This window comes from Hyaena hyaena, unplaced genomic scaffold, assembly GCF_003009895.1.
Source record: "Hyaena hyaena isolate Hyena2069 unplaced genomic scaffold, ASM300989v1 scaffold_98, whole genome shotgun sequence".
In the NCBI taxonomy this organism is placed as follows: Eukaryota; Metazoa; Chordata; class Mammalia; order Carnivora; family Hyaenidae; genus Hyaena; species Hyaena hyaena.
This window is the reverse complement of record NW_024080730.1, coordinates 826,633-848,018: the sequence shown is the minus strand read 5'-3', so window position 1 is coordinate 848,018 and position 21,386 is coordinate 826,633. Positions and strand designations below refer to the sequence as shown.

The window sequence follows — 21,386 nt, the reverse complement described above, 5'->3', positions numbered from 1 at the left end:
ATTTCATTTACATTTTGTTTTTACTAATTAGTGTGAAAACTGGGTCCCTTAAGTGGCCTTACTTTTAAAAAAAAAATTTAATAAACTCAGGGCATCCGGCTGGCTTAGTGGAGCACGTGACTCTTGGTCTCCGGGTCTTGAGTTCGAGCGCCATATTGGGCATAGAGTTTACTTAGAAAAAATAAACTTAATTTTTTTAGAATGGTTTCAGGTTCACAGCCAAATTGAGCAGAAAGTACCGAGAGCTCCTATATGCCCCCTGCCCTACCACAGCCTGCAGCACTGTTGAACCCCCCCGCCCCCCCACCACCAGAGCGGTCCATTTGTTAAAATCAGTGAGCTTACGTCAACACATTACCATCACGCAAAGTCTGAGATTTACACTAAGGGTCACTTCCAGTGCTGTGCATTCTGTGGGTTTGGAGAAGTGTTTGATGACACATTTCCACCATCGTAGCAACCTGCGGAGTAGCTTCTCTGCCCTGAACGCCCTCTGTCTTGCTGTTTATCCCTCTCTCCTCCCAACTCCTCTCCTCAGATGTCCCATGATGGGAAGCATGAAGTGTGTAGCCTTTTCAGAAGGGCTTCTTTCACTTAACAGGATGCATTTAGAAGTCTCCTCATGGCTTGGTGGTGTATTTCGTTTTAGTACTGAACACGATGCCACACGGACGGGCCACGGTCCACCCGTTCCCTACCGCAGGACCTCTGGGCTGCCTCCTGGTTTTGCCAGTTCGGAATAAAGCTGCTGTAAATAACCCCGTGCAGCTTCTTGTGCGGACAGACGCTTTCGGCTTTTTTGAGTAAATATGAAGGTGTGCAGTTGCTGGATTCTGTGGTAAGAGCATGTTTTGTTTTGTTAAGAAACCACCAGTCTGTCCTCCAGAGCGGCTGCACCATCTTGTGTTCCCGCCAGCAGCGAGCGAGAGCTGTGGTGGCCCCACACCTTCGCCAGCATTCGGGGTCAGTGGTCTAGATTTTGGCCACTCTAACAGGTGTGTGTGGGTGTCTCGTTTAAACAAAAATTTTTAATGTGTATTTACTTTTGAGAGAGAGAGAGAGACAGAGTGTGAGCCGGGGAGGGGCAGAGAGAGAGAGGGAGATGCAGAATCCAAAGCAGGCTCCAAGCTCTGAGCTGTCAGCACAGAGCCTGACTTGGGGCTCGAACTTACCAACCATGAGATCATAACCTGAGCTGAAGTCCGATACTTAACTGGCTGAGCTACCCAGGCGCCCCTGGTGTCTCGTTGTTTTAATTTGTGATTTCCTAAGGACATACGATGTTGAGCATCTTTTTATATGCTTTCTTGCCTTCTGCATGCATATCTTCTTTGGTGAGGTGTGTGTTTAGGTTTTTTGCCCATTTTTTAAATCGAGTTATTTATTTTCTTACTGTTAGGATCTCAGAGCTCTTTGTGTCTTTTTTCTTACAGTTTGTGGTTGTCATCTTATTTTCTTGAATGACATCATTTGTGGAGAAGTTTTAAATTTTAATGAAGTCCAGCTTATCAATTATTTCTTTTATGGATCCTGCCTTTGGTGTGGTATCTAAAATGTAATCACCGTAACCAAGGTCATTTAGAAGATTGCCTGTTATAGTCTGGCTTGTAGGTTTGCATTTTACATTTACACCTAGGATCCGTTTGGGGTTAACTTTTGTGAAGGATGCAAGGTCTGTGTCCCGATTTCATTTTTTAAATGTGAATGTCTAGTCATTCCAGCACCATTTGTTAAGGCTGTCCTTTCTCTACTAAATTGCCTTTGCTCTTTGTCAAGATCTGTGGACTGTATCTATGTGGATCTATTTCTGGGCTCTGCAATCTGTTCCATCGATCTGTTTGTCCATCTCTTGCCAACACCACACAGTCCTGATTAGGCAGCTTTGTAGTAAGTTTTGAAGTCAGGTCGTGTCAGTCCTCTGGCTTTGTTCTTCTCCTTTAAAACCGAATTGGCTGTTCTGGGTGTTTTGGCCTCTGTGTAAACTCGAGTCAGTTTGCCAATACTGGGATTTTGATTGGGATTTGTTGAATCTACACATCAAGGGCAGAATTGACATCTGGGCAGTATTGAGTCTTCCTGTCCATGGACATGGACTATTTCTTCATATTATTTAGTTCTCTGCTATCTTTCAGTAGAGTTTTGTATTTTTTTCTTACAGATCTTGTACGTATTTTGTGACATTTAAACTTAAATTTTCATTTTTTGGTTGCTGATATACATGGTAATATATTTTTAACTTTAACTTGTACTTGTTCATTGCTAGTATAGGGGAAAGTGATGGACTTTTATGTTAACTCTGTATCCTGCAACCTTGCTGTAATTCTTATTAGTTCCAGGATTTTTTTTTTCCAGTCCAGTCTCTTAGCTTGTCCAGCTCTGATACCAATGCCCGTGTTCTTCTGGGTTTTTCCTTGCAGTGGAGCCCTGGCAGCCAGCCTCACCCCCTCCACTCTCACCATCCTCTATTAGCTGGCAGAGAATCTTGTCTTGCCCTTGGACAGCCCTTGTCTGTAGCTTTTCAGGAGTCTGTTTTGTGTCCACAACAAGGTTGTACTGTACGTGTCTTTCACAAGGGATGTATGTATATATGTAAGCAAGCTCTGTACCCAACCTGGAGCTTAAACTCACAACCCCCGAGGTCAGAGTTGCATGTCCTACTGACCGAGCCAGCCAGGCACCACTCTGTGTCTTTCATAACATATTTACACATCTCACTGTGCCTGGTACTTTTTATGAGTGTCCCAGTAACCCAGGGGCTGATGATGAAACAGTAAGAAAAATAAGGTCTGGGAGGTCCATGTGAGCTAGGAGTGGTGTGGGAGCACTTTGTGAAGACAGTGGCAGTAACCCTGAACTCTGAAAGGTGGAGGAACCTCTCCGGTGAAAAGAGCAGGCAGCAGCTTGCTACTTTCCAAAGATGCTAAGACTATCGCTTGAAATGGGTATTTTAGGGGGGCGCCTGGGGAGCTCAGTCAGTTAAGCATCCGACTCTTGGTTTTCGCTCGGGTAATGATCTCATGGTTTGTGAGTTTGAGCCCTGTGTCGGGTTCTGCACTGACAGTATGGAGCCTGCTTGGGATTCTCTGTCTTTCCCTTTCTCTCTGCCCCTCCTCTGTTTGCTCTCTTTCTCCCAATAAAGAAATAAACTAAAAAAAAAAAAAAAAAAAGAAATGCGTATTTTAGGAACCTTTTCTGTGGGACATTTTGATTGTCACGAATGGGTGGTGATTGTGGTGGTGGCACTACTGGCATCTAGTGGGTGGAGGGCAAGGAAACCGCTAACCATCTTACGGTACAAAGGACAGCCCCTCCCCTTCCTCCAGCAGAGAACTCTCAGGCCCCGAGTGTCAACAGTGCCAGGGTTGAGCAGCCCTTGGGATACGGGACTCAGGTCCCGCTTTACCCTTTCATCCGTCTGGCCCACTCTGAACAGACGAACCTTCGCTTCGCCGTTGCTCCTGATGAGCAGCTGGTGGTACCTCACGGGATCGCCACAGAGCCCCTGCCAGACACGCGTTATTTCATGGTGAGAAGACGGGCTTAAAAGGCATCAGTAACTTGCCCAAGGCCACGCAGCTGTCTGTGGGAGCCAGCTCACCAAGGTCAAAGGCTGTTTCTCTTAATTCTGCCTCCAGGCTTGGGGTTAGGGCACCTGTTCCTGATTACCACACACCGATGCTGCCGTTTTCCTCAGTGTGCCCTTCTCCCCCCAGCCCTCCCTCCTGAGCCAGGATTATTTCAAGTTGAGTTGTAGATGGTTAGAAGAAATTTTGCAAAGATCGACTTTTCCCTTCCTTATTTCTTTTGTTTTCCAAATTCATTGGCTATTTTGGTATTTCAGGGTCTCGTACTTTCTATGCATCCAGTCCTTTGTTCTTGCCAGTCCCTTCTCTATGGAGATAGTGGTTATGTTTGAATTGGGTTTTTTCCCTCCTAGTCATTTGACTTTGAGAAAAAGTGAAACCTTTTGGTTCCAGGCAGTGAGCCCCGGGGAGACTGAGTCCTTTGTGTGCTGGACTTGACACGCCGTTACTTGTGGGCAATTTGCAGATGTTTCAGGGGGCTTTTTTTGCTTTTTTAGCAGAATACGGTTAGTTAGGTGCAGACCAGATAAGTCCCCATCTTAGTGTAGCAGGTGCAAATCTTCTGTTAAAGATTTCTCTGGAGCAGGCAAGTTCTTGGGTTTATCATTCCCTCAACACTGAGCAGATGCACCTAGTTATGAATCCTTTTCCAGTGGAATATTTTTTAACCCTAAAAAGGAGAGTCTTTTTTCTTTTTTTTTAACTTTGAGAGAGAGAACGCCCTCGAGCCTGTCTGGGAGAAGGGCAGAGGGAGAGATACAGAGAGAGAGAGAGAGAGAGAGGAGAGAGAGAAAGCTTCAACAGGCTCCATGCTCGGCTTGGTCCCATGACGCTGAGTTCATGACCTGAGCCTAAATCAAGAGTCGGACGCTCAACTGACTGAGCTCCCCAGGCGCCCCTGAAAGCAGAAGATTCTGACACATGCTACCACGTGGATGAACCTTGAGGCCGTGCTAAGTGAAATAATTGCCAGTCTTAGAAAGACCTGTGATTTGACTTGTGTGAGATCTCTAGCGGAGTCACATCCTAAAGACCAAGTAGATGGTGGTTGCCAGAGGCTGGGGGAGGGGAGAATGGAGAGTCTGTGCTTAATGGGCTCAGTTTCAGTTTTGCAAGATACAGAGAGTTCTAGAGACTTTCTGGTGGTGGTTGCAAAACAGTGTGAATATACTTAATGCCACTGAGCTGTGCACTCAAAGATGGTTGAGGTGGTAAGTTGTCATGTGTATTTTATCACAATTTAAAGATTGGAAAAAAAAAGAGGGGCGCCTGGCTGGCTCTTGATGGTGGGGTTGTAAGTTCAAGCCCCACGTTGAATGTAGAGGTGACTAAAAACAATGAAGAAGAAAATGAAGAAGAAAAAAGGGGCCCCTAGGCGGCTCAGTAAGGTTAAGCATCCAACTCTTGATCTCAGGCCAACTCTTAATCTCACAGGCATGAGTTCGAGCCCCGTTTTGTCTCCATGCTGGGCTTGGAGCCTACTTTAAAAATGAATAAATAAATAAATAAAACAAACTTAAAAAGTGGCTGTTGAAAAATTGGGGAGAAAATGTATGTAGCTGTTTGACATTAGGAATGTCAGACTTCAGCAGGACTTTGGGCACTCCACTAAGTTGTATCACGATAGCATGGAGTTTTCCTGCTTAGAATGCTGTGGAATAAAATAGAAATTAAGTGACCTCTTTGAGACCTGCTAAGTCTACACATAAAGGTTGAGAGCCATTTTTAAAGCTATTTAAATGTGTATTCCTAAAGTAAAAGCTGTATTACACAGTAAACCCTATCTAAAGAAGTGATTATACTCCAAAACTTTAGAAAAATATACTCTATAGCATAAAGAGTTGAAAACGTTGAAGCCACTCCTAGCCGCCAATGCAGAGACTAGCTCAGAAGCTCTCTCCTGTATGTTTGCCTTATAACTTGTAGTTAAAACTTGTTCTTCCACAAAATCACCCACTGCTTCTTAACCTACAAACCGGTACTTGAATCGCAGGATATGACATTCATAAGTGCCTAAGATCTATACTGTGTCTGCCAGCTTCCTGATGCTGTTGTGGGTCACATGAGGCAGCTCAAATAAATCGCATCTACTGGACTGTTAAGCTTTTTTCCCCGGGGCTAAGAAGGTTTTGATGATCTCATCAACTCCAGTTTGTCTTCCTGTTATTTATTTATTTTTATTGTTAACTATTTTTTTTTTGTTTATAATTTCTTTTTTAAAAACATTTACTTATTTATTTTGAGAAAGAGTGAGTGAGCAGGAGCAGGGGAGGGGCAGAGAGAGAGGATCCCAAGCAGTCTCCACACTGTTAGCACAGAGCCCGACACAGGGCTTAAACCCATGAACTGTGAGATTATGACCTGAACCACACCAAGAGTCAGATGCTTAACCAACTGAGCCACCAGGTGCCCCTTTCTTTCTTCCTTTCTTCCTTCCTTTCTTCCTTTCTTTCAAATATTATTTTACGTAATTTCTACACCCAGTGTGGGGCTCCAGCTCACAATCCTGACATAAATTACGTGCTGTACCAGCTGAGCCAGCCAGGTGTCCTTTGACTTTCTTTCATGCATGGAGTGTATTTACAAGCTATGTGAACTTTACAGAGCAACAAAATTGAATAAGTTTTCATGGCCAGCACTTGATGGTAGCATTCAGAGTTTTTGGTAAGGTGGGTGGAAAGTTTGGATGGATTTGTGAAGTGGCCTTTGTTTCCTCTGTATGTGCTGTGGACCTAAGATGACAGCTTGTTCCTGCGACTTAATTCCTGGAGAGGGGGTGAGGGGTTTACGGGCAGCACTGTGCTGTCCCACGTGACAGTCTGAACTGTTGAAAGTAGAGAGGTGGCTTGTCCAGCTGTGGCAGCAGTAGCCACCTTCCTTTGCTTCCTCTCTTTATGGTTGGGTCACTTCAAGTGACTTGTTCTCTGTGTTTCAAAGGGGAGCACTTCAGCCACTGCTGGCCTTCAGGTGAAGAACAGCCGTGCCCTAAAAGGTGACCAAAGTCGGTGGCATTGTCTCATTTACCATGTAGGGGAGAAGTGTCCATTTTACCTTCCCCTTCCTTGAAAATCTACCCATTGCTGTTATGTCTGGGAATTAATTGTACTTTATGGCTACATGTTAGAGTAGCCTGTTTGAATGGTGATGATCTAGTAGCAAATTAAGAGGAGCTTGATTTATTTTGTGCGCTGCCAGGTTTGGGGATTTTGTGGATTTGTCTCAGGTATAGGTAACATGTACATTTCCCTGAGCTGCTTTCCTGTCTAGCATCTTAGACTTCTGTTGGAAAGGGATGTGCTGGCAGCTTTGGAACAATGGATGGAGCTGATGTAGAGAGAGACAAGTTGGGGGAGAAAAAAGTCTAGTTCTCTGAAGTTGAGAGTTGGAAAATTCATCCAGAAGCAGATGAGCCTTTATTATAGATTGATAATGGATAAAATTCATTTAGGCAGTTTTAAAACTATCAAGAAATGCAGGGCTAAAAAGGAGACCTGAAAAGTACCTAGAATATTATCTGTTATGTGATTTGAGGCAGGAAATTGGCAGTAAAAGGCCCAATGAACTGGGGCCCAGTTTACTAAAAATTTTCCTTGTTCTTTTTTTTTTTTTTTTTTTAACCACTCCCTTGTCCATAAAATCAAGTAAAGGGTTAGATTTGTGCTTATCAAACTAGAATACCTATATTAGTACTCCGGCCACAATGTAATCTTATAAATCTCGCCAGAAAGCTAATTGTATTCACAGATTCAGAGAGTAGTTTGCATTGACCAGCTGTGTTTGTTAAAACAGAAAACTGGTATATTATGGAGTAGAAGAGAAGATACTGCCTGGATATGTATATATATTTATGAGAGAGCAAGCATATTTCTAACCTGGCATTTGAAACACTTTGATGGGAGAGTTTGAGAAGTCATGGTTTAAGTGGTATCTCTGGGTTCTTCTGTTTTAAGACTCTTTTTTTTTTTTAATTAAAAATTATTTTCTTATCGAAGTATAATTAACACACAGGGTTATATTAGTGTCAGGTACAACATGAGGTTCAACAATTCTGCACATTATTCAGTGCTTACCATGATGAGCGTGGCCTACATCTGTCACTAAAAAATGTTGTCATTATTGACTGTATACTCTATGTTGCACTTTTCATCTCTGTGACTTATTTTATTCTCTTAAAATGTAAAAATAAGATGCAGGATTATCTAAGAATTTTTTTTTTTATGTTTTATTTATTTCTAGGAGAGAGAGAGAGAGAGAGAGCGTGAGCAGGGGAGGGTCAGAGAGAGAGGGAGTCACAGACTGAANTGACGGCCATTCTTTGCTCACCTATGAGGGACTTGCTCCTCTGAAGAGTGTAGTTCATTAAGAGTAAGAGCATCCATCGCTCTTTATAATTTTAATGAAAAGAATATTTTTAAATTTATCTGGTGTTTTCTTGCTAGCGTGCATAGGATAGTCTTTTTTTTTTTTAATTTTTTTAAATGTTTTATTTATTTCTAGGAGAGAGAGAGACAGCGTGAGCAGGGAGGGTCAGGAGAGAGGGAGTCACAGACTGAAACAAGCTCCAGGCTCTGAGCTGGCAATCAGCACAGAGCCCGACGCAGGGCTCGAACCCACGAACCGCGAGATCATGACCTAAGCGAAAGTCGGACGCTTAACCGACTAAGCCACCCAGGCGCCCCAGGATTATCTAAGAATTAAAAACATTCCTTGTTGTGCTTTGGAAGCCACTCAAATCTGAGTTCCTTTTTGTGATGTCTTTCTTGCCTCCATAGTTCTGTGGTGATATTTCATGTTCAGATCATCAAGGGGCTCAGATCATTAACAGACACATCATATTTGCAAGTTAGATTTAATGCAGGAGTGGAGGGAGGTATGAAGGAATTTTAGATTTTCAACAAGAATATTTTCTTTGTTAACCTGTAATTGTCTTGCAGTTAGGATGATGCTTCTTCACACCTACTGGATGATTAACCAGGAAATTCAGTCAAGTGGGCCAGCTCCCTCCTGGAGCATTCCTTTTATTTGTAAAGTGATTACAGAAGACAGTTGGGGAAAAACAAGGGTTATTTTTGTTCATTTTGTTTAAACAATTTTTGGGGCGCCTGGGTGGCTTAGTCGGTTGGGCGTCCGACTTTCGCTTAGGTCATGATCTCGCGGTTCGTGGGTTCGAGCCCCGCGTCGGGCTCTGTGCTGACTGCCAGCTCAGAGCCTGGAGCCTGTTTCAGTCTGTGACTCCCTCTCTCTGACCCTCCCCTGCTCATGCTGTCTCTCTCTCTCTCCTAGAAATAAATAAAAATATAAAAAAAAATAAATAAATTAAAAAAATAAAAATATTTTTAATAGGTAATCTGTACTGGTTTTCAAATTCAAACATTATGAAAGGATATACCATAAATCTTTCTGTCACCTCTGACCCCAGTGCCCCTCTCTAGAGGCAAGCAATGTTCTTAGGTTCTTGAACATTCTTCCAGAGAGATGCTTTGCCTGTATTAGTATATTTGGGTGTATTCATTCCTTCAACAAATACTGAGAGCTACCATGTATCAGGCAGTGTGCAGGGCTAAGAACATGTAGCTACCTCCTCTTCTTTAAAACTTCCAATTGAAAAAAAAAGTTAAAGGTGCTCTTACAATAGAGCACCTTTTTTTTTGGTGCTAAAAGCAACACTATATCTCAGATTGTTTTATATTGGTATTTATTGAGCTGCTGTGTTCTTTTAAGTAGGTATGTGATTTTATATTTTAACTTAAATATGATTTTGATCGTTTCATGATAGTTTAAATACTAGAACTTCTGTTTTCTAAGGTAATCACTCTAATAAAATATTGCATTTATTAAGTGCTTGCTATTGCTAGATACTATATTGATCACGTTCATCTCAGTTAATCTGGGTAGCGGTCCTAAGGAGAGAGGTGTTCTTAGCCCCGGAGGCCCGGAGAAGTAGAATAGTTTGCTGGAAATTAAAATGTTAATAGTGTTAATAATCAGCCTCCTGTCTGATCTTCTAGTCTCCTTTCCATTGCGGTTCCTACAGTGTGATGGTTATTTCTAATATTCACTCAGATATACACGTCAGTTTTGGCAGGAGATTGTGTTCTCCTGTCCCTATTTTTGCCCAGATTTTTTGTGAGGAGTGGCTCTTTATAACAGTACCTATTGCTTGTCAGGTATGTGCACAAGGATTCTGGATGACTCCGAGTGTGTTGCTCAGTCCTGTGTTTGAGATCGGTAGTAGTCCAGAGACATTCCTACCCTCAAATCCAGTCGGATATGCCTGTGCATTGGAACTCTGTGCAGAATACATCCCGTCGCAGTCCAGGACCAGGGGACATCGAGAGCAGGGTCATGTGGAGAAACCCAAGAATCTTGCAGGTGTCTCTGACCTTTTTCAGGGACCCCACGTCACTAATGAGAACTGCAGGCAGATCTGGTGTATGAGTGGCCCTTTGTCCACTTGTGGATTGTGACTAAGGAAGCCTAGGGTTCTGTAGGGGGTGTGTACGGTCACTGGGGAGGCAACCCGTGCCTGAAGGAATGGTTGGAAGTGGACTGCTTTCTCCTGCCCATGAGCTATTGAAAATGCCGTCTTTTCTGAGTCTTTCTGTCTGACTCTCTTCCTTTTCCTGCCTTTGGCCTGTCGGCTCAGTGGCGGAATTCAGGATGAGGCCCTGCGGAAGCCCCCTCGTGGGGAGAGAGCCGTAGCTGCTAAAGCAGAAGTGAAAAGACTTTGAAAAGCCGGGAGAGTGTGGACAGCATGGAAGGGCGTCTTGTGGGAGGAGGGCAAAGGGCAAGAGGCGGGGGTTAGCAAGCTTCCCTTCTCTGGACTTTATTCTGGAATGTTTCTCCTGACAGTCTTTACGATGCCCAGGGTGCTGGGACAGTGGAACCCTGGGGACGAGAGAGGTGCTGGGTTCTGTGTCTGTGTGGTTGAAGGGTTTTGCCATAAGGAACTTTGAGAGCAAGTAGTGTCAGATACCAGATCTTAGTGTTACATGGAGCAGTTTTTGTTTTGAAATGGTTTTGTGGGGTTTCTCAAGGTTCTTTTTGATAATCGTTGATAAAAAGAAATAATTGTCGATTAGTATGTTGCCTTCTGTGACATAGTATCTTTGACCCATTTCTGAGTCAACTGAATTTTTAGATTAACTGGTACTTTACATTTTCTAATTTTCTCTTCTCCTCTTAGTGGTTAGTGCAATTAATTTTATGGCTTTCTGGGGAGAGTAATGGATTGACATTTATCAGCTTGGGGGAAAATCATTGATGCTTGTTGCCAAGAAGTCATTTAAATAAAGCTGCTAGCTCTAAGCATGTTTTATAGTTTATTTAATAACTATTTTTTTCTGTATTGATGTACCTACAGATATGTCCTGTGCAAGTTTTTTATTATTAGTTATCCTTACTAGCAATTTGATGTTCTAGAAAATAATATTTGGTATGTTGATTCTCCACTGATGAGTCAGTCAAGTATACGAGGCAGGAGTTGTGATGTTGCTGACAGGCGAGGAGGGAGTGGCTTGTGTGTAGGATACTTTGGCAATGGGCAGCAAGAATTTTAAAATGTTAGTGTCCTTCGACCCAGAAAAACCAGCTGTAACCAAAGGGTGTCATCAGATTGTGCGTAAAGGTTGATGCTCAGGTGTCCATACCACAGAGTTATGGCTAGAAGTAAACAGTTATGGAGAAGTCCACTGTCTGCAGCAGTCAGCTCTTGGCTAAATAAACCATGCTCAGTCTTTAAGATGAAATTGTATGCATGATTAAAAATTGTGTTTTTAATGCTGAGTTGGTGGGAAATGCTCATAATATAAAGAGAAAAGGAACATTATAGGATGATTCTAATTTTCATTAACAAGAAAGAAGTAGGAAAAGAGGAGCTTAGGAAAATGACAAATAAAAAACCCAGAATATGTAGGGGCGCCTGCCTGGCTCAGTGCATAGAGCATGTGACTCTTGATCTCAGGATCATGCGTTCATGCCCCATGTTGGGCATGGAGCCTACTTAAAAAACAAAACAGCACAAAACAGCAACCCAGAGTGTTCAAAGTTGTTATGTTCAAATGATAGACTTTGGGTAGCTTGTTATATTTTTTATTTTGGGCGTCTTTAAGATCCGTATTAACCAGATTTTTTGGAACGTGAATTCTGAAATCTGAAAGGCCAACAATTTACTGCACGTCATAAGGAGCCTACTTTAGTTGTTCTAGTAAAACGGATAAAACCCGAGTCTTTAAAAACATGCCCAGGTCACCGGACTTCATTGCTTGTGGTGGGGGGTCGCCCTTCCGAGCGAATGTGATGAAGGCAGCACGGTGGCCCTGGGGTTGCTCTGTGCCTTCATTTTAACACACCACCTTCTTTAGCTCAGAAACTCGTCAGCCATAGGTCTTCAGCCTGGGGGTCTTTGCTTTGTTCTGCCACGGTAGCCTTTTTTTTTTTTAAAATAGTTTATTGTCAAATTGGTTTCCATATAATACCCAGTGTTCATCCCCACAAGTGCCCTCCTCCATGCCCATCACCCCCTTCCCCTCCCCCCCAACCCCATCTTCCCTCAGTTTGTGCTCCGCATTCAAGAGTCTGTCATGGTTTGCCACCCTCCCTCTCCCCACCATTTCCCCCCTTCTTCTCCCCTACGGTCCTCCGTTAAGTTCCTCCTAATCCTCCTATACGTGCAAACATATGGTATTTGTCCTTCTCTGCCTGACTTATTTCGCTCAGCATAACAGCCTCAAGGTCCATCCATGTTGCTACACATGGCCAGATTTCATTCTTTCTCATTGCCATGTAGTATTCCATGGTATAGATAAACCACATCTTCTTGATCCATTCATCTGTTGATGGACACTTAGGTCCTTTCCATGGTTTGGCTATTGTGGAGAGTGCTGCTGTGAACATTGGGGTCCATGTGCCCCTATGCATCAGCACTCCTGTATCCCTTGGGTACATTCCTAGCAGTGCTATTGCTGGGTCATAGGGGAGTTCTGTTGTTAGTTTTTTGAGGAACCTCCACACTCTTTTCCAGAGGGGCTGCACCAGTTTACATTCCCACCAACAGTGTAGGAGGGTGCCCGTTTCTCCACATCCTCGCCAGCATCTAGAGTCCTCTGATTTGCTCATTTTAGCCACTCTGAGCGGCGTGAGGTGGTATCTTAGTGTGGTTTTGATTTGTATTTGCCTGATGAGGAGGGACGCTGAGCATCGTTTCATGTGTCTGTTGGCCATCTGGATGTCCTCTTTGGAGAAGTGTCTGTTCATATCTTCTGCCCATTACTTCGGTGGGTTGTTTGTTTTTCGGGTGTGGAGTTTGGTGAGTACCTTATAGATTTTGGATACTAGTCCTTTATCTGATTTGTCATTTGCAGCTATCTTTTCCCATTCTGTGGTTGCCTATTAGTTTTATGGATTGTTCCCTTTGCCGGGCAGAAGCTTTTAATCTTGATGAGGTCCCAATAGTTCATTTTTGCTCTTGATTCCCTTGCCTTTGGGGATGTGTCAAGTAAGAAATTGCTGCGGTTGAGGTTAAGGAGGTTGTTTCCTGCTTTCTCCTCTAGGGTTTTGATGGTTTCCTGTCTCACATTCAGGTCCTTTATCCATTTTGAGTTTATTTTTGTGTATGGTATGAGAAAATGGTCTACTTTCATTCTTCTGCATGTTGCCTTTTTGTTTCTACGTGTGCTCCATTAGAGGAGTCATTGTTCTTCATTTTAAGTTAATTCCTGATTAGCTCTATATCAAGAGAAATCGAAATGATCATTTTAACATCTGATTGAAGCTCTTCGTTCGGCCCCTTAGTCCATTGGCTCTGTGTTAGAGGCCTGTGCACAGGGTGGGTGACGCACTCTCGGCCTGGTGAGGGTGCCTGCCAGTGGCGCCTTGGGGCTTGCCCACCTGCGGCGGGTGGCTTCCGTGGGTTGATTGTGAAATAATTGTGTTCGTTTCGTTTTATTTGATATTTTTACTTACTTGAGTGTCTCGTGTCTGCAGAGCTTGACTGTGACACATGTTTATTATAAAGCAGTTCTGCCACTCGTGTGAGTCCTTGAGAGTTTCTGGGCTTTTGCTGTGGAGCATAGCTTGACAGATCATGTGGCAGTTGGGCTGCTGTAGTTTTGCTACCACGTCTGGGGCGCCTCTTCCCAACATCTCTTCTCGTTCCTTGTCGTGTTGCTTGGCTCCATTGGTAACTGGGTTTTTGTCCTGGTGGTTTCTCACAGTTTGGGTCATCCATGGTAATGGCCTTGTTTCCTTTATCTTGCTTGTCACTAAAAAAAAATCAACGGTTTACTTCCTGCCGCTACAGCCTATTGAGCAACAAGGGCTACAGATAATTCAGGAGGCGAAGGGTTTCCAGGTTGTGGGCTTGTTTCTGGCCAAGCTAGCCGGCCTGCCTCCCCTAGGAGTACGGGATTAAACTCTGAATGGCGTTACACAATTTAGAACAGTAGCTCATCTGTTTGCTCCCGCTGTTGACTGAACTCTCACGAGTGTGTGACAGGAAGGAGAACGAGGGCTTTTAACTGATGGAATGCCTGTTCTGTCGCCTGGGAGCCAGGGGTGTGTGGCAGGGTGATTCTGATAAGCTGCCCAGCAGAGGCGTTGCCCTGCGCGGAGAAGGAAGGTCAAGGCTCCCTGAGTCCTCTCCACACCTTCCCGTGTGCTTCCAGGCTCAGTTGGGGTTAAGTTTTCTTAATTGGTTAAGAAAAAATCATTACATAGGAAAAAAGTCATTTTTCTTTTTTAAAAACTGCTTTATTGAGATATAGTTCACATACCATACAGTTCGCCCATTTAAAGTGTATGTATCTGCTGGTTTTTAGTATATTCACTGGTAGGGCAACTGTCATCCCATAGTCCTTTTTTTAAAAATAGCTGTCTTTTTAAAAAATTGTTTGGTACACCTGGGTAGCTCAATTGATTAAGCATCTGACTCTGGCTCAGGTCATGATCTCCCAGTTCATTGGTTCGAGCCCTGTATCCGGCTCTGTGGTGACAGCTTGGAGCCTGAAGCATGCTTTGGATTCTGTCTGTCTCTCTCCCTCTCTCTGAAATGAATAAACATTAAAACATTTTTTTAAATGTTTTATGTATTTTTGAGAGAATGCAAGCGGGGTGGGGGGGGAAGCGCACAGAGAGAGGGATAGAGGATCCTAAGTGGGCTCTCTGCTGACAGCAGTGCACCTAATGTGGGGCTTGAACTCATGAACCACGAGATCATGACCTGAGTCGAAGTCAGGTGCTCTACCGACTAAGCCACCCAGGTGCCGCTTCCACAGTCAGTTTTAGAACATTTTCCATCATCTTGGAATGAAACGCTGGCCCCTTCAGCCCTAGTCACTCACTGACCTACTTTCTGTCTATAGATTCCCTGGTTCTGGATATTTCATATGAAGGGAATCACATAATATTGTGACTAGTTTCTTTCAACTAGCATAATGATTTTGTTTTTTTCAAATGTTTATTTATTTTGAAAGAGACCAAGTGCACGCCAGGGAGGCGGGGCAGAGAGAGAGGGAGACACAGAATCCAAAGTGGACTCCAGGCTCTGAGCTGTCGGCACAGAGCCTGATGCGGGGCTTGAACTCATGAACTGCAAGATTATGGCCTGAGCCAAAGTCGGACGCTCAACTGACTGAGCCACTCAGGCACCCTTCACCGAGCATAATGTTTTTAAGATTCATTTATGTCATAGCAGGTGTCAACACTTCATTCCTTTTTAAAAACTTTGCAAGGGGTGCCTGGCTGGCTCAGTCAGAAGAGCATGCAACTCTTGACTCGGGGTTGTGAGTTTGAGCCCCACGTTGGATGGAGAAATTAAACTTTAAAAAATTAAAGAAATATTGTGATGAAATAGTCACAGCATGAAATGTACTAGTTTTAACCATTTTTAATTGTGTGTGTCAGTGGCATTAAGGATGCTCACATGGTTGTGCAGCCGTCCCCACCATCCATCTCGGGGACACTTTCATCTTCCTGGTCTGAAAGTCTGTCCCTGTTAAACACCCAGTTCCTCATTTCCCCCAGGAAGCACTACCCTTTGAAATTCAATGAGCTCTGTCAATCCGTTTTTTTTTTTTTTTTAATTTTTTTTTTTTATGTTTTATTTATTTCTAGGAGAGAGAGAGAGAGAGAGAGAGACAGCATGAGCAGGGGAGGGTCAGAGAGAGAGGGAGTCACAGACTGAAACAGGCTCCAGGCTCTGAGCTGGCAGTCAGCACAGAGCCCGACGCGGGGCTCGAACCCGCAAACCGCGAGATCATGACCTAAGCGAAAGTCGGACGCTTAACCGACTAAGCCACCCTGGCGCCCCATCTGTCAATCCGTTTTTAGTCATTTTGTGTCTGTTTCCTGGAATGTGGTGTATCCCTTTGATATTCAGCCCTGCCGACATCTTGATTTTAGCCACATAAGACCTATTTCCTGGCGTCTGAACTCCAGAAATGTAAGATAAGTTTGTGTTGTTTTAAGCCATGAAGTTTGTGGTCGTACGTTACAGCAGCCACAGGAGACAAAGACCTTTGTTTCACGCAAGTTTGTACAGACTAGTCCTGAGGTAAGGCTCTTGTGATTGTGTGGCTGGCACAGCACCTACTATGTGCTTAGCATGATACCTGCTGCTCCCCTGCTCTGTTTGTTCTCCGCATCTATAGGCGGGAGTCACTATTGGCATCCACCCTGCAGGACTGCGGAGAGGGCTGAGCTCACCTGCTGAACACTGTAGCCTGAGAAGCTCGCGCTCTCTCTCTATGCTTCCAGCATAGTGCTTTGCTTATGTAATAGTTAAGATTTGCCTGGTGGACCTGGGGCACCTGGGTGGCCCAGTTGGCTAAGCGTCTGACTTTGGCTCAGGTCAAGATCTCACAGTTCGTGGGTTCGAGTCCCAGGTCGGGCTCTGTGCTGACAGCTCAGAGCCTGGAGCCTGCTTCTGATTCTGTGTCTCCCTCTCCCTCTGCCCCTCCCCTGCTCATGCTGCCTCTCTCTCTCTCTCTCTCTCAGAAATATATAAAACATTAAAAATTTAAAAAAAAAAGGTTTGCCAGGTAGATACGATTAGGACTGAGGGACTCTGAAGCCTACTGCAGTTGAGTTGCTTCTTGTATTTTGTATTCCTTCATTGAACTTGATTCCTGCATTAACTAACCACCTTCTCTACCCAATCATGTCGAACCCGGGTAGGTATGTTGTCCCAAAGGTAATTATTTTCCTATTTTAAATGACCCCTGTAACTTGTTTCTTGTCTCTCTCATAGTCAGAGTGCAAGGTTCAGGGTACTGAGATCTCCCATTTCCGCTGAGCGCTCCAAGGACCAATTAATGTTGCAATTAAAAAAAATTTTTTTTTTAACATTTATTTATTTTTGAGAGAGAGAGAGAGGGACAGAGCTCAAGCAGGAGAGGGGCAGAGAGAGAAGGAGACACAGAATCCCAAGCAGGCTCCAGGTTCTGAGCTGTCAGCACAGAGCCTGATGCGGGACTTGAACTCATGAACTGTGAGATCATGACCTGAGCCGAAATCAAAAGTTGGACGCTCAACTGAGTGCCCCCGTTGAGACATTTTTAAGAACGTGGAACTACATATACTTCAAGTGGAAGGCCTCGGGGGAGGTGGTTTAAGTATTGTCCCGAGATTTTAGCCTGGTCATTGTGGGAATAGAATGGAAATTTTGGATCATGGAAGAACATGGGCCTGAAGAAATGCATCTGGGATTTCCTCTACTCCCAGTGCTGCACAGGGTTCTCTTCCATCCAGGTCATTCTCTAGAGGCACATGCCACGTGCGGGTACACACATGCTATTTAAACAAAAGTCCCCCCCCAGCACTGATCTAAGAAGAAAGACTTGGGAATTTGCCTGTTTTTAATATGCCTCAATTGATCTAAAACCTGTGGAGCCCGTCTTTTATACCGCACGTATCCCAAGCGTTGATGGAGATTGCGATGAGAACTGTTCCCATGGGGCCCTGATTTCTCATCTGTAGTTGCCCAGGAAGGCTTAGCTGACCTTGAAAATACTGATGCTTTCTGGCCTCTTCCTTCCAACAGAGGTGGCCTCAGTAACATGCTGTTCCAGTGCTCCTTACCCGACACCGTGGCCACCGTTGGTGACGAGCCTCGGAAAGTGCTCCTGCGGCTGTACGGGGCGATTTTAAAGATGGTGAGTTCGTAGGCTGCGTGGGGATGGGGGGTGGGGAGGCCCTGTGACGAGTTTTCCTCCTCTTGCCTGGGAAGAGATTTTAAACACTTGAATGGTATTATTCAAACTAGTTTTTAATGTACTGCTTTTATTTTAATTGGGCTGCACAACTGGGTTTTTTGCTTATATCCTGTTATGTTCTGATTTCCTGTTTTTGCTAGTACAAATATTCTCAGCTTTATATCCAGAGAAAATATGATGTTGGTTAAATCTTTAGTCGTGGTTATAATGCTTGGGTTTTCCACACATTGAAATTTTTAGCTCAGAAATTCCAATGTGGAAAAGGTATTGTTTTAAATCACATAATCAGAAAGGTTTTACAGGGTGCGGGGAGTTCGGTGGAGAAGGTATGAGCTCAGTGGAGCTGATTTTAACTACCTCCCTTTGAGCTTTCTTTAAAACTTTGAATTTGTTAGACTCATAATCTTTCTAAATTTTTATATTACTGAATTGAATCTAATTTTCAATTAAAGTGCCTTATTGAATTGTCCTAACCAATTACAGGAGATGTCAAATGTCTGGATTTTTTTTTTTTAACTATTTATACCCTGAATTTACCATTTGTACAAATGTTTGTTTGCTATATTTCGGTGGTAGAATTTTGATATCCATTTAAATCTTCTCTGAAAAGGCCCATTTTGATTATCGTAAAATGGAGAATAATCTTCTCATTGTTTTAAGAGACTAGTCTCCATTCAATCTGATAAGCAGATTATGTCCATGCCTACAATAATTCGCTTGTAATCTTCAGAAATATTACAGTTAAAATCGGCACTCTGTGTCATAATGTAACCGAGCCTTTTCGTTGGATAGTTTTTCCTCAGCCTTTTCAAGCTGTGCAGTGCTGAGGATTTGAGAGTTGGAAGCCAGCTGATACATCCGAGTCGTGTGCACTCCGCAGAGGAGATGTGAGGCCGCTCTGTGATAGAGCACGCCGCTGACCCCCGCCCCTTGCTGAGGATCCACAGGCTGCAGGGGTCTAGTGTGGACCACCCAGTTGGGTTTTTTATTTAATCAAGGTGTTCTTTCAAAGCACAGTTTTTGAAAAACCCAATTAATGTCCTTTTGGTACTTGTATTTTTTTAGTTCTTCATGTTTGTTTATTTTTGAGAGAGAGACAGAGCATGAGCTGAGAGGGACAGAGAGAGAGGGAGACGCAGAATCTGGAGCAGGCTCCAGGCTCTGAGCTGTCAGCACGAGCCCAGTGTGGGGCTTAATCTCACGAGCCAGGAGATCATGACCTGAGCCAAAGTCAGGAGTTCAACCGACTGAACCACCCAGGTGTACCCCTTTTGGTACTTTTAAAAGAAATCAATTTTTAGCCATTTTTTTTCTTTGAGAACTTTTACATTTTCTAACCATTATGTCCCATTTCTGCTCATTTGTGTGCTTCCATTTAAGTAACACTTTTAAAATACTTTAAATATGTATATATATATTTTAAAAATGTTTATTTATTGTTTTGAGAGAAAGAGGGAATAAGTGGGTGAGGGGCAGAAAGAGAAGGGAGAGAGAGACTCTCAAGCAGGCTCCGTGCTGTCAGCCGGGAGCCCGACTCACGGCTTGATCCCATGAACTGTGAGATCATGACCTGAGCCCAAATCAAGAGTTGGATGCTTAACTGACTGAGCCACCTAGGTGCCCCTAAAATACTTTAATAACCAACTGCTAGAATTGTATATGATATAGACTCTTGTTTAATTCTGATTTATGAAGCTTTTATTTGTGTTTATAACTTAAATAATGATGTTTTAAATGTGTGCTGTGCATTCCTCCAGGTGCTAAGCCAGGTGCCAGGTTTTGTGCTCTGTCTGGAGCCACAGTTCGATGATGGGGGTAAGGGAATGCTCTGGATCTGTGCTGTTTAGGTTGCTGGTACTGGCCACATGTGGCTATCAAACATGTGAAGGGTGGCAAGTGTGACCAAGGCTTGGAATTTTAAATTTTAATAAAATTACAATGGTCATGGGTATGTAGCTGGTGGCTGCCATGTTGGATGGTGCAGCTCTAACCTGGTGGGTAACTTAATAAAAGCCGCCAACAGCACAGCCTGGGACTAAGGAGTTCTCTCTCCCCACTAATAAACATTCACTGTCAGTAATTAATATTTTCCCCTGTTTGAAGTTTTAGCAGTCTAGAATTACTGCCTTATAGTACTTAAATGTTATAAAATGTCTGGAAATAGAATTTTTTTGAATGTTTGTTTTTGAGAGAGAGAGGGAGAGAGAGAGAGAGCAGTTGAGCAGGGGAGGAGCAGAGAGAGAGGGGGGGACAGAGGATCCGAAGCAGGCCCAAAGCTCCGAGCTGTCAGCACAGACAGAGCCCTACGCGGGGCTCGAACCCACTACTGTGAGATCATGACCTGAGCTGAAGTCGGGCACCCAATCAACAGATCCACCCAGGTGCCCCTGGAAATAGAATTTGTTTAAACAATTCTCTTTTTCTATTTGTTTTTAAGAAACAAGTAAAAAGCCTATTAGGTAACTCAAAAATAAATAGAATAGTTAGAGCTACTCAAAGTGGAGTTAATCCTTCCCAAACTAACAGAATGGAGTATGTTTTACATATAATTTGAATTTCTGGGGACGCTCTACCTTTAGCTTCTTGATGCTTATCAGCAAATGTCAGTTGCTGTTCTCAAAGCTACATCTGTCGTGCAGGGCAGAGGCTGTACCCAGAGGGGAGCGAAACGTGTGTTTCCAGTCTCACAATTGACTTATGAGACAATAATCTCATTTTTGTTGGAAAAAACGCTGTTCCTTCACATTATAGGAGAGAATCCACTTTCAGTATAAATACTCCTTTGGTTGAGACCTTACTTCAAGGACACTTTTTTGGTTGAAGTTCAAGCTTAGTCAAAATATTAAACCTACAGCCTCAAATATAAATATTTTTGGTTCCCAAGTTCTTCAGTGTTTGGCAGGGGCACTGGCGGCCAGGCGCAGTTTTAGACATTAACGGCCATTGTTAAAGTGTTGGTCATTTGAATACCTTGACAACAGGGGGAACCAAATCCAGGGGCCCCAAGAGAGAAGGTGGTGGAGGCAGAGCCCAAGCCCGGGGGGCCCGAGCCGGGCAGCAACTGCTGGGTGCCAGGGCCGCAGACGCTGTGCTGGCACCACGCCGTGCCGGGGACTTCACCACAGACCTCACTACCTTTTCCAGTATTTTCAGCTCCGATGTGAAGCATCTTTATTTGTTTTGTTGCTGGGGTGTGAGTTCAGCCCTATCGCCCATCAGCTCTTCGAAATGAACCTGGCCCTGTCGTGGAAGGACAGATAGGTGGAGTCTTACCATGAGGCTCCCGGTCCCACGACAGCAAGGCAGTTGCCAGAATTGATAGCGATTTGTCACGACTTACACGGATTTAGAGATGTGGCCGAGCAAATATTGAGCCCTCCTGAGTAACGAACACCATCACTTTCGTAAGTGTAGGGATTAAAGACAGAAATGTCATCCAACTCCAGGGTCACGCTCTCCCCGCCCGTACGCTGCCTACAGGGGAAGCACGCGCGTGCCTCGGCGTGGACGTGCAGCGTGCAAGTAAACCAGGGCCCCTGATGCCGCCTGTGAATGCAGTTGCGGCCTCCTGGGAGGCAGGTTCTGATAAGCC

The 21,386-nt window shown here is 44.0% G+C and overlaps 1 protein-coding gene across 5 annotated transcripts in view; it reads left to right on the top strand.

The window, feature by feature from the left end:
- Window positions 1-21,386, top strand: part of CHKA (choline kinase alpha) — a 58,801-nt gene that overhangs the window by 5,323 nt on the left and 32,092 nt on the right. For all 5 annotated transcript variants that reach the window (XM_039235403.1, XM_039235400.1, XM_039235402.1 and 2 more), the window contains exon 2: window positions 17,623-17,734. In XM_039235403.1, the coding sequence (XP_039091334.1) occupies window positions 17,623-17,734 (112 nt within the window). The remainder of the gene's footprint in view (window positions 1-17,622; window positions 17,735-21,386) is intronic.